Source organism: Marmota flaviventris, chromosome 1, assembly GCF_047511675.1.
Source record: "Marmota flaviventris isolate mMarFla1 chromosome 1, mMarFla1.hap1, whole genome shotgun sequence".
NCBI lineage: Eukaryota > Metazoa > Chordata > Mammalia > Rodentia > Sciuridae > Marmota > Marmota flaviventris.
Window position 1 is genome coordinate 88205662 of NC_092498.1, and position 13704 is coordinate 88219365.

The 13704-nt window shown below is 43.1% G+C and overlaps 1 protein-coding gene across 1 annotated transcript in view; it reads left to right on the forward strand.

Moving 5' to 3' along the window:
- The window catches only part of Chn2 (chimerin 2), a 299931-nt gene that overhangs the window by 190586 nt on the left and 95641 nt on the right, over positions 1 to 13704 (forward strand). Inside the window, exons 5-6 of the mRNA XM_027939645.3 lie at positions 547 to 660; positions 2332 to 2617. Of these exons, the coding sequence (XP_027795446.1) occupies positions 547 to 660; positions 2332 to 2617 (400 nt within the window). The remainder of the gene's footprint in view (positions 1 to 546; positions 661 to 2331; positions 2618 to 13704) is intronic.

Consider the following 13704-nt stretch of genomic DNA (forward strand, 5'->3'; position numbering starts at 1 on the left):
AATTTAAAAAGGTACATTTTCCAAACACATCCCTAAGCGATTTACTCTCAAAATGCAAAGGACCAAAGGACTAGAAGGATGTTGATTATAGCCAGCACATCTTTCCAGAGAATAAGCTTCTAGAATTAACAATGCCCAGCACCTGAAGCAAGCAGGTTGCTAATCAATAAGTGTTCATTTGCAATCAGGATAACACATAGTTCTCTGTGTTTGAGCTGAGAGCTAAATTGGTAATTGCTCTTTTGTTATTCCCCATGGTTAAAAAGAGAGCTCTAACCTGGCTTTTTGTTTCAACTTTTAGTTTCAGCTTATGATCAAAGACTATAGCAGAAAGCCAGGTGGACTGGCTGCCCTTCCTTGCTTGCCTCCTTGAATACTTATTACCTGTTTGAGGCAGGCTGGGGGTGAGTCCTAGTGGGTCTTCCAGATGTGCACTAGCCACGCCCCTCTCCATCCAGTGGGAGTTGTAGATTCTGGGTGGCCTTCACATCCTTTTTAGCTTAACTCTGGGTCTCTACTTAGCACTTTGTGGTCTTGTTCCCCCAGGTTTCATGGAATCATCTCCCGGGAGCAGGCAGATGAGCTCCTCGGAGGCGTGGAGGGTGCCTACATCCTCCGAGAGAGCCAGCGGCAGCCAGGATGCTACACGTTGGCTCTAAGGTGAGCTGTGCTTCACTCATTGTTCATGGCTTCCTAAGTGGTTTTACTTATGCTTTTCCCATTTTTAAAAATTCTGGTAAAATATCCATGACATAGAATTGATCACTTACCATTTTTACTCTTTATAAGACTACAGTTCAGTAGCATTAAGTACTTTCTCAACATTGTCCAACCAAATCCCCACCATCCATTTCCAGGATTTTTCTGTTATCCCAAACAGAATTTCAGTTCCCATAGACAGTCACTCCCTCTCTACCGTTTACTTTTTATTTTTACTTTGTTACAAAGCAACAGTGATATATCAAAGGAATTTGTGTAAATTTTCTTGGCTACAGATGTTGTCGAGTTATCAGGTGTGAACACAGGGGCTCTGTTTATGGTCACAGAGCACGCTAGAGAATTATCTGGAAAATTAGTGTTCCTACAGCTACTTTTACCTGAGACATTGAGCTAGTTGACAGAGCAAGGTCTCAGTTCCCAGCAGCCCTTGTCCAACCATGTGCAGGCCTGATAAGACCTGCTGGGTCTTGTTTGTACACAGGGCTGTCTCAGGGATCACCTTGACCCCAGAAGTCATCATGAGGCAGTCCCGAAACTGCATGCCAACACACCAGCAGAGCAGGGTTCTCCTGAGCTTTTACATTATTAGTATTGAAAGACAATATTTATTTATTGCCTCTCCATAACTTGATCAAATATTTTATCCATTTAATCCTCACCACAATCCTGGTGAGGTTTGGGGGGAGGTGTCTAATTCCAGAATCAGATTGTCTTCCATAAGTTCACTCTGAACTCTTTGGGATTGGAAGGCCTTTCTCATAGAAGGAATGGGAGCAGTGGACATACATCCCAGGCCAGTCCACAAATGGGTGTGTATTCGGGGCACCACCTCAATATTCGTGGCCTTGGAAAGAAACTATCCAAGTCGAAACTGGGCATGTCTAGAACACATCGAAGTGAGGTGATGGTGAAGAGAACTTCAAAAGCTATCAGGTTGCTCTAGATATGCCATGTACTTTCCCATCTTCCAGCACCTGAGCAGCAAGAGCTGGCAGTCCCCGTGGGGAACCCAGCAGGAGCTGTGAGATGAAGGATTAGGTCCTTAAGGAACAGCCAGGGATAAAGGCAGGGGACCCCATAGGTGAGGTTGCTGGGATGCCAGTAATGGTTGTACTCTAAGCTCACCTCTGGTATCTCTCTTCTCCTGCACTAACTGTGGGCGCTGTGCTGGTGGTGGTCAAAGATGTAATAATAAGTGAACATCAGGGTGAGTGGTGGTGGCATTACTTGCAGAGGTAATTGCCAATTCCCATTAAAGTATTTAATAGGTAAGATATCTGTAAATTAGGTGCCACCCTTGACTTTTACAGATGAGAATGCTCTAACTTAATGGCCTGTGTGACTTATAGAAAAAGTGACCCCAAATGACTATGGGGGGGTTAAATCCAACCTCCACCTCACCCCAGACATGAAAGAAACCTCCAGCCAGTAACCCCAACTTTTCAGGCCTCAGTCACCTCTGCTGTCAAGTAGGGACAGAAACTGAACCCACCTGGAAGGGTCTCTGAGATCATTAAATGTGAAGTGCTTAGGCCTGTGCTGAGGCTGTTGTCACTGTTCCTCACTGTTCCTGTTCTCTCACTTCTGTGATCCCTTGTTCTCTTGGGGCAGGTTTGGAAACCAGACCTTAAACTACCGGCTCTTCCATGATGGGAAGCACTTTGTGGGTGAGAAGAGGTTCGAGTCCATTCATGACCTGGTGACGGATGGCCTGATAACGCTGTACATAGAAACAAAAGCTGCCGAATACATTTCCAAGATGACCACAAATCCCATCTACGAACACATCGGGTACGCCACTCTACTCAGAGAAAAGGTGTCCAGAAGGCTGAGCAGGTCTAAAAATGAATCAAGAAAAACGAACGTAATGAATGAAGAGCACACACCAGTAGAAAAGGTGAGCTGTGTGTGAAAGAAGCAGCCTTTCTGTTCTTGGTTTGTGCTAAATAAGAAAGTGGTTAATGTTAGATGTGATTTGCCAAAATGTTGGAGGAGACCCAGCTCCACCCAAAGAACTCTAGAATTCTTGCTCCAAAGGGACCTTAGAAATCTTCCAGCTCAACCTCCTCATTTTCCAGGTGAGGAAACAGAGGTCCAGAAATGTTAAATGATTTGCTCACACACATACAGTCAGAGCCAGGACTTGCCACACAATTGTTTTTTTAATTTATTTGGAGTTTGAAAGTAAAAAATAATGTTTAATGGTGAACCATCAGGATGAAACATATTTCTAGTTGCCATTTGAGATATCACTGGTTCCATCTCTAGCTCTGCCCAGCAAGCCAAATGCATAGTTGTGTTTGCCTCTCTTAGGGCTGGATGACCATCCATGAGCCTTGAGTTGAGGGTGTAGCTCCGTGGTAGAGCATTTGGCTAGCATGAGTGAGGCTCTGGATTCATTCCCTAAAACTGCAAAACGAAAAATGCCAACCAATCCTGGCCCATTAGCAGTCACAATAGCTATCCCTGGGAGGCTTAGAAAGACAGGCTGTCCCCCACTGCAGATGAGCATTATCATGCTCAGCTAGGGATTGGAAAAGCCCTGAGTGGGTGACAGTGTGAACTGAGAGTGTCATAGCAGGAAATGGTGGAGGTCTGACTTTCATCCTCAGTAAATTGCTGTTTGAAAGACATTGCCACAGTTTGCTTGCAGATTCTTGGGATGTGCCCCTTTGGGGACCATCTGCTTTGACTGAATGAAAGTGTCAGCCAGCCACACCGTCACCTCCACTGAGTCTGTGCTGAGCCCTGCTACAGCAAGGTAGGACTGGTACAGAGATAAATAAGCTAGGCAAAATGGCGAGCACTGCTCCTTCTGGTGGTTGTTAATTGTTAATTAAACCAGAACTGGCCCCCTGTTGTCCAGGGTTGGTGGAAGGTAAAGAAACCTCAGGTTGACTGACTGGGCATCTGCATCATCCTTGGAGATTCACCAGAAAGCCCTGAGATGGAGAGGGCAGAGGGAGGCAGTGGTGGACCTGTTGGCAGAGAGGGATGATGTTAATTGATTTGCTAATTGCGCTTCAGAAGAGAGCCTTCCCCAGAATCACATCAGCCGAGCAGCTGGCCCATGAAAAAATAATTTGCCATTTTCTTTTTATAACCCCAGTGTCTCCACAGCACCTGTGTATTCTTTAGTAAAAAAAAAAAAAAAAGATCTGGGAAATTGTAGCGTTGCTGATTGTTTGCATTTTAACCAGAGAGAGGAGAAACTTGAGTCCCCAACTTTCTGAGTTTGTTCTGGTACAGACAAGAGCCATTCCTTAGTCTGTCTGCAAAATCTGTTCAAAAGTAATTTCGAATAGAAAATCTGGAAGCTGACCTTCCTGGCCATGACAAAGCAGAAGATGAATTATAAAATAAATCTCTGAAGTGGTGTTTATATTTCTGAATCAGAGAGCAGTGCCACCAGGAAAAGCAATCTATTACAAATGGCAGGTTGTGCAACAGAACCCGTCAAGGAAAAGAGGTGGGGAGAGAGGCCACCCCTTCCATGTTGGGGATGGAAGCTTAGATCCTGGATGTTGGAACTGATCTTTCTAGATCATTGTCCTCCCCTGAGAGGAGCGTTTGCTCCATAGAAGCTGATATTTCTGATACTGCTATTGTGAAATTAGTACCACAAAACATACTCTTTTCTATAGATGTTTTGTCTTTATTTTTAAAAAGTGGAGGAGATGAATAATCAGATTCATAATCATGTTGAATAAGTTATTCAGTATACTTTCATCTTTGGGGAAAATAAAGGCGAATAAAGAAAATATGGAAAGAAGAAGTTCAAATTCAGCAAGTGCTTTGATGGACAGGTGCCATCAGTGTGGATTTTCTTGGACACTAATGGCTTTCCTGGGGAATACTCTGGACACTGGGTCTGGTCACTTGCTGGCAGCCACTCATTTTGTTAGTAGTTTGTTAAGTAACTTGGTAGAAATCCCATCTGTTTCTCTCTGACTGGTATTGACAAGTGGAATTATTAAAAGTCCCAGTCTTGCCAGAAATTGTGTGTCCCTTAAGGGAAGGTCAATGGCTTGTTGCCGTGAAGGCAGGGACTAGAGAAGAGCTACTGGAAACTTGAATGGATTGACTGGGAAGAGCCTGGGGTACTTATCTGCTTCAGTGATGGTGCGTCTTGAAAGTTTTAATGAGTAAAATGGGTAGATTTCTCAATATTTCTTAAATGCAAAACACACCATTTCTGTTTCCAGATTACTCAAATGTTCCCCCATTCATTTTATTGACCATTTCCAAATGAATCCAGAGAGACTGTTATCAGTGAATCCAAGAACATTAACAGTGCTAATTGGCACAAAGATGTTACTTACTCCATCGGATTTGAGTGGTTTCCAGATTTATCTGCTGTCAAGAGTGTTAGCAGTGAACTTGACTTTAATAACTGTGGATGAGATGGGGACTTGGGGAAGATGCAAAAAATTTAGCAATGGTTAGCCAATTGCAGTTGGTTTCCTTTCTGATTCTCTTTTTAATTGGTTTTTAAAACATTATGATGTGTAAGAACCACTATTTGGTGTATTTAATTAAAATGCTTATGTCTGGTACAATTTCCTATATGCCAAGTATTTAGAATTTATTCTAAAGCTGGATTATCTACTGACCTTCAGAAATTGCTGTGAGCAATGTAAGAGTAACAACAGGATTTAACATTGGTTCAGACATTTATAGTTCATAAACAGATTTCACATATGTGAAATAATTACCCATTTTATCCTTGGAACTGCTTAGCTAGGTTCATAGGCGGGAAACACCATCTCCATTTCATTAAAATGTTCACAGAGGCAGGATGAGGAATCAAACCCAGGCTTTCTAATTCCAAGTTTGGAGCGTCTTAAATCTACTGAGCAGCTGGGTCTGATTCAGTCCTGATTGCCTTTACTGCGTTAAGTAAATATCCTTGGTTTTGGCCATCCTACATCCACCATGCTAAAAATCACTCAGTCTTTACATGATCTGTGTTTGAAAACACACTGCCATTCCCAGGCATATGAACTAACCTTTCTTTTTAAACTATCCTACTGAACCAAACATGTGACAAATAATGTTTTCAACAGCACACTTATATTAATTAAATATGGTTTCCATATTAAAGTGCATTTATGTTTTACTGGGAAAAAAAAAACATCTGTACCTTTGATATAATAAAATGCATTTAAAAATATATGAATTGAATATCCTTTATCCAAAATAGTATTTCAGATTTTGGAGCCTTTTAGATTTCAGAATCCTTACATAAACTGTATCAATTGCCCATCCACAATCTGAAAATCTGAAATCCAAAGGCAAGATGAGGAACCTGACCCACACTGGATTTTGGAGCATTTTGGATATCATATTTTTGGATTAGGATTGCTCAATTTGTATCATATTGTATCCATTCACTTCACTATGTTTTACAGCAGCCAAAGTTAGAAAACAATCTAAATACCCATCAACTCAGGGCTCTTCAATGAATTATGGCACCTTCCTGTAACAGAATGCCATGCAACACTTGGAAAAGAATGAGAATCCTGACATAGGCTGAAACAGAAAGATCCCCTGGCCAGAAAATGAAAAAAGCAACTTGGGATATCATATGTATGTACAGTATGTATATTTTGTGTAAATTAGGAGAAAAATCTAATATATATATATATATATATATATATATATATATATATATATATATATATATCTCCTTTCCTGGCAGATCATAAAACTTCCTTTGAAGAACACAAGAATTAGTGACATTGCTAACAGGGAGGGGCAGAGGGTATTTGAAAGGGGTGAGTGTGGAAAGGAAAATTTTCCCTGATCCTATTTGATACTTTTTGAATTTTGCATCATGATACCTGTAGTATCTACTCAAAAAATTAGAAAAGGAAAAAAAGAATTTATTATATCTTAAATCACATATGTTAAAGCAAACTTTCTGTCCCCCTTCTTCTCCCCACCACCCCAGATCAGTTCCAGCACTCTGCAACCAGGCTGGTTTTCCCATCCCTCACAAAGAGTTTGTGTTTAGAGACTTTTACTAAAGGTTAGGAGCTGGAAGAGGGTAATTATAGCACAGGGCAGAAATGGCCACATAAAAAAGTGTGTGACATGACTGTCCCTTGAGATGTGTTGGCTGCAGTTGCCTCCCTGGCACTCCCACTGCCCACCCAGACTCCTCATTGTGCTCTCCCGGGACACTCTCAGCCCACCTCCCACTTCCCCTCCCCTCCAGCATGCCCCAGCTGCTGTCTGACCAATCCCCAGGTCCCTCTTGCTTTCTTATAGCAAGCAGCGAAGCCCTCTTAGGTTTCCACTCTTCTACTGCAAACCAAGGTGAGCTGGCTACAGAATCTTTCCACCTCTTCAGGGTGTCCTCCTTTACAGATGAACTGTTTCATGGAGCAGTGACCTTTATATCTAGAGTAATCCTTTCATTGCTTATTTCCCAGTTCCCACCATATGATCCAGTTGACCCATCCAGATATCTTTGTGTAGAGTGATACTACATTTTCCTGCACTGCCCTTGAACAGGTGGCAATGGCCATGCTCAGGAATGAGTGCCCAGCCTGGTTGGTCAGTGGAATACTCAGATCATCCTGAGTTATATTCCCCAATCCCATGATGGAACTTAATGGCTAGTGCCCCGGGTGACTCTTTGCTCAGGAGAGTGTTTCAGTGTTGTTTTAATCTTGGCAAAATGCTGATTTGCTTTGTTTACAGAACAAAGTTCAGAGTCCTCAGCATGATATTTGCAGCCTGTCTGAGCCTGGGTCCCTTGGAAAGTAGAGCATGAGAGTAGGGCCTGGCATAGATGGTTAATGTGGGAAAGTATGCCCCAAGCAGGAGGGAAGGGTCAAGGTCAGGGTGAGTCAAACAGCTAAACTGAGAGGAGAGTCTGATTGTGCATCAAGTTGTCAAGATGGTCTTCTTGTAAGGGGCCATGAAGAACAGGTCTTGGGAGGAACTGAAGGGACGGTGCTTAGCTGTCACCTCTTTCCTGTATTGGCTGAGAGGATGCCCTGAGCTGTCAAGCCCCTCCCATTTCCAGGGTGCACAGGGGAATCTGGAGAATCTAGTGGGCTCCCGCATCCATTCCTGGCAGAAAAATGCCTCAAAAACAGGTTCCCCCAAGAGAATCCCAGAGCCTCAGGCCTGAGGTAGACAGACAGTGGTTAAGAGGTGGTGAGGGGCATCCTTTCTCAATCCAGCCCCACCTTTCCTAGCATTTCTCCTGCAGCTCTGCCCTTTCTGTCCCTTGCTTCCCCTCGCTCTGTGCCACCTGCCTGAAATGCATCCCCCTACTGTGATTTGTAGATACCTGTTTGCCCTTTGGAGGCCAGCACAGCTACTTCTTTTTTTAATACAATCTGCGGGGGCCCAGTCCCATCTAACAAACACCCCACCCAACATTTAGCACATAATCTTTATGATCCTTTAGCATGTTTTGTCCAAGTAACTGTTTAAATCAATGGTTAAAGTGTGGCCCTCAGGCACCTTCAGCATGTGAGAGGCTGGTTAGAAATGCACATGCTCAAGTCCCATCCCGGAGCCACTGGATCAGGTAGGTACTCCGGGGGTGGCCCCTGCCAGCCAGTGTTTTCACAAGCCTCACTTTGTGAGTACCTCACTTGTGGCACTTTGCATGCAGTTTGAGAACCTGAGGTTTGGATATTTTTCTCCTCCACTAGAGGTTGACTAATTACAGGCAGAGGCAACTGCTCAGAGTCAGCAGTTCAGCTCCATGTCTGCAAAGACCCCAGCACTATGTTCTGATCCTAAAAAACTCAAAGGACTCAGGGAAGAGGGTTTGGACATTTTATTACTCATGTACTCGGTGGTGGCAGACCAGGATAAAATGGAGGGCTGAACTCACCTATAGGCAGGGAAAATATATAAAGATAGGTTGCATGCCAACTGCTCCTGTGAGTTTCTTCAGATGTTTTATGAATATGTGATTTTACTTCACACCAAGGTCCTTCTGCTTTGATCTCCACCTAAAGACTGGAGGTGAGGGAAGTGGCCAGACCCTGCCCCCCACACAAACACATTCTTGGGCATCTGTCTTGGTTCACCTTCAGAAACGATGAGCCTTCTAGACACTAATGCATCTTTACCTCAGCACCAGCACATCAAGAGTGCACTTGTAAACACTTTTTGGCTAATGCACCATGGAAAACTTAAAAATGTGATCAGTTGCTCCAAGTTCACCTTAGAGGACAGTGTATCTCAGATTCACCTGGAGGGTATGTCATTGTCTCCCACCCTTTCTCTTGGGGCAAGCTCTTTCCTCCACTGACTGAAATCTGGCCAAGGATGCACTGTAGCATCATGGGAAGCCAGAGCCTAGAAGACAAAGGGAATCTCAAGATCCTCTTGAACAATCCCTTTTGTGTTATAGGACAATTGAGATATCTGGTTCAGTAGCATAAAAAATATTTCAAGGACATCTAGGAGGTTCAAATGGAAGGAAAAAAAATTGTGAACGCAAACTCAGAAGTTATCTTAAAGATCTCTGAGCTTGCAAGTTATACCTGCATGACTCCTGTATGAATCACTGGGAAGTGAAAAATGAATTCAGACAGCAGTTTTCTGGAAGGTGTTCCAGCAGGAAATGCAAGGCACATTCAGCTGGGATTTTGAAGATTATTTGTTTAACAAGGGAGCTTCCCTAGGGGCCTGCACCATTAGAAGTGGCCACCACCCCTGTGCTTCAGGAAGAGGGAAGGCAAGAGGGTTATCAGAGTTTCAGGAAAGCTAGAGGGAGCCCTCCACAGTCCTGAACTCCTGCACCACCCTAGAGAGAAACCATCAGCCTGGCCCCTATTGAAGAGAAACTGACTTAATTTCTCTCCTCCTACCCTTTGATCTGCCTGTGCCTCCCATTGGTCAATCTCAGCAGAAACCAGAGAGCTAAGGAGCTGGTGTGCAGTCTACAGGGGACAGCCTCCCTGTTCCAGAATGAAGGCAGGACAGAGAATGAATTTAAGAGGGCAGATGAAGCAAGTGCAAGGTGTGCTTAGAACACAGCCTGGGTACCTGTAAGTTGTCCTACTCTGTTAGCATTGCTCTCATCACCTATGTGAAGTTAACCAAGTTTGGAAGCCAGATGGGTATTCCTTCACAATGATAGCATAGCTCGTTTTGGGGGGTGGATCCCACAACTATGTTGCTGTGGAGGGGATCTGGGTCTTGGATGATGGAAGGGCTTTGTGTCTTCATTAAAATTCACACATGGTGCTGGCAAATGCCCTCTACCAGGCAGAGGTGCTGCATTCATTTCCCAAAGAAAGAGACTGAATTGTTAATGTAATTGAAGAGGTGAATAAGATACACTGATAGTACAGGGTCTGGAAAAACCTGTAGATTTTCTCTGCAGGAGGTCCTTTGGAAATAATATGTAACTGACATAACCAGTCTTTTCTCAGGAGTCAAGGATAAATGAAGATGAGCATAACTTAGCTAGTAAAAGTGACAGGTACAGTAATGACTGCAGCCATCCATCTTCCTACCCTCACATATTCACAGTCATAAAATGGAATGGGATAGAACGCTGTAGGAATGGATTTGAACTTAGATTACATTTGCTCATGAAACCAGGTTTTGCCAAGTATTATTTTATATCCAAAACCCCTAATGATGTGGGATTTATCACCCAGGCTGAGCTGTAGCTGATTTGATTGTTGGTTGTTCTCAAACTGGCTACAGGTTAGAATCACTTGGGAGCTTATGAAATAGACCCATGTTCAGCCCCTCCTGACCTAAGGCATCTAGGTCTCCACTGGTGAAGTTCAAGTATCTGCATTTTTAAGACTCCCCAGGTGATTTGATCAGGGTCTGTGGACCTGGGTTAGATTAAAAGTGAGATGAGGAGGTGAAGGTTATCAGACATTCAGGGGACATTGTCTTCTAACAGTTTAGCTCTCAACTTACCCATGCTTGTGATATTTCTGAGACTCTCATATACTAGCTTAGACTGGCACTAGGAGTGCCTCTTTATGAGTTCAAACCCCTGCATGAGAACATGTTTCAGATGGTAACTCTGGTGGTTATAGATATCTGAGTTCCTGCAGAACATGCTTGGCTCCTTTCCCTAAATGATTGGCTAAATTTTAAATGATGGGAAATAGGATTTAGAAGAATTCACTGAAGGAACAAGGAAAAGTCAATGTCCCTTCAATAGGGGCCAGGCTGGTGGTTTCTTAGTGACAAAGTTTATAGGACTGTAACTCTTACTCTTGGCTGCACACTGGAATTCATGGAGGAGTTTAAAAAACAAATACAAATCATTCCTGGACCCTGTGCTCAGAAATCTAGATTTAACTACTTGGTACAAGGCCTGGATATCTGGATTTTAGATGCTACTAGTGATTCCAATTTATAGCCCAAATTGAGACCCCCCCTACTCTATGAGAAAAACTATAAATATTAGTTAGGTCATCTTGCCCAGTAGATTACATTAGAAAGCAACTGTGTTCACCAATCTCTCATTATTAGTGTCCTCACCAATTTATGGGAACAAAAAGGGAAGTTATCCTAATATATTCAGTGTGTGTTGATGTAAAATGAGCCAAACCCTCCTTATCCAAATCTACAGGAACAGCTAGCTCGAGGCCCTGCTATTTTGTGTGCAACATTGCCATCTTGTGGCCTAGAGGAAAGTTACATGCTGATGACAGTCTCAAAGGACCAAACCTAACAGATGTGGGAGTAATGAGCAAGAACAAATTTTCAGCAATGAACTCGTTGAATCGTCCCCATTTCCTCGGGTTTTATAGTACAGATTAGGCTATGCAATAGGTGGGGGGTGTCTGTTCTGGCATCTTGTGCTCATTCTCTGTGAAAAGTGAGCAACTCTGCAAGCCTGGGACACTTAAATGTAAAAATAGTCCCCGGGCTCTGACTCACTGGGACTCTAGTCCAGAGATGCTCAAATCTTCTCCTCAGGGCCACTTTATGCTCTTTAAACTTACTCAGGACCTCAAAGGGCTTTTGTTTATGTGAACTAAATCTATATTTGCCATATTAGAAAGCAAAGCTGATAAAATATTTATAAGTTCTTTAAAAAGGAGCAAGCCCATAACATGAGTAACAAATGACCATTGTGTGTTCAATAACATACTTTGTGGAAAAAAACATGTTTTCCAAAATGAAAAAGCAGTCAGAATATTGGCATTGTTTTTACATTTTTCTGTAAATCTCCTTAGTCTCTGACTTAATAGGAGACAGCTGGATTCGCACATCTGCTCCTATATTCAACCTATGATGATATATTGTTTGTTTGGAAGTGTGGGAAGCAGCTCTGGCCTTAGATATGGAATTTTAAAAGAGACGAATGTTTCTAGTCTATTTTGTTCTACTATATTTTAAAAAATATAGTAGAACAAAATTTACAAGCAGAAGTTTCTTAAAAGATTAGTTGTCATTTCAATTACTAAAAAAGTCAACTAATAAAATTAATTTAGACATCATGGTCTCTGTGAAGGTGTCTTGGGTTCCTCTGGACACTGGTGGGCCCTCACTTTGAGAACCACTGTTCAAGGCAGACTCAATGAAAGAAGAGTCCACCCTTTAGAGAACTCTGTATGTGTGCATCTCCAGGGCATGTTGGAGAAAAATAGCCCTGTCACTTTTATCACCTCTGACTGCAGGAGGCAAATGATGCTGAGACCTAGGACAGCTGCCCAGCTCTAGAGACTGGGTAGAGTGGGGAGTAAATTCTATTCTGGATCCAACTCTGAGGGTTTGCCCTGAGTATGGCTTCAGCGTTCTTTTCAGTGGCTCTGGACAGCAGGTAGGCAACAAAACTGAGCCTGGGCCTCTCATTTGAAAACAACTTGCCAGGTAATTCTGCTGTATACAGTTTTCCTTTAGTATCCACACAGGATTGGATCCAGGACCCCCACAGATACCAAACTCTATGGATGTTCCCTTATATTAAGTGGTATGAGATTTGCATATAACCTATGCACACCCTACTGTGTACTTTAAATTATCACTAGGTTACTGGTGATACCTAATGCAATGTAAGTGCTTTGTAAATAGTTGCCACAAAGTATTGTCTTGGGGAAGAAATACGGTGTACGTGTTCAGTACAGATGCAAGATTTTAAAATTATTGTTAGTTGTTGATAGATCTTATTTACTCATATGCGGTGCTGAGAATCGAACCCAGTACCTCATGCATGCTAGGCAAGTACTCTGCCACTAAGCTACAACCCCAGCCCCAGTTTTTTTCCCCTCATATTTTCAATCTTGGGTTAGCAGAATCCATGGATTCAGAACCCACCAACACAGAGGGCTGACTGTATGCCCAAGGAAAAGCCACCAGACAGGTCTCACTTTCTTCCCTGTATATATGAGAAACAGGCCCAAAGCTCAGGGTGACATTAAACTTGGTAGATGAGACACCATTTTAATGACTCTTGATATTTTCTTCCTTTGTCTTAGCACAGGTGCCACCCTCTTGCTGCTTCTGCAGCACTTCTCCTGCCACCATCTTTACTTATGTAATCAAGACACATCAGTCCTACCTCCACCCCACAGTGAATAGCTGTCATTTTTACCCCCAGAGCCTAAGCACTATTTAATGGAGATTGTCCCTAGAGCCACTTCCCCTCCCACTTACAGTTTAAGAACTTCTGGCAGAGGAAAATCTGCTGGGTTTCAGAGGTGCATTGTGACTCGAGGCTGGTTGGTTCAAGTCAGAGCTAATGAAACACTTTAGACTGTCATTGCCAGTTTCAGAAGACCTTTCACCCTCCCCCTGCTTGGCTGGACTTGACTGGAAGTAAAGCCTGTGTTGCTGAAGCTTTCCTACCACCCTGTAGAGCCAGAGGATGGAAGCATGAGAGAGAAACTGAGTTGTGAGATCCAGAGCTAAGCCTCTACTAGAGCTGCTCCTGCAAGCCTGCGCCCTCTGCTGGATGTTTCAGGTCATTCCTGGTTCGCCTTTGAGCTGGGCCAGGAAACGCTTGTGTTGCACTTAAGTTGACTGCTC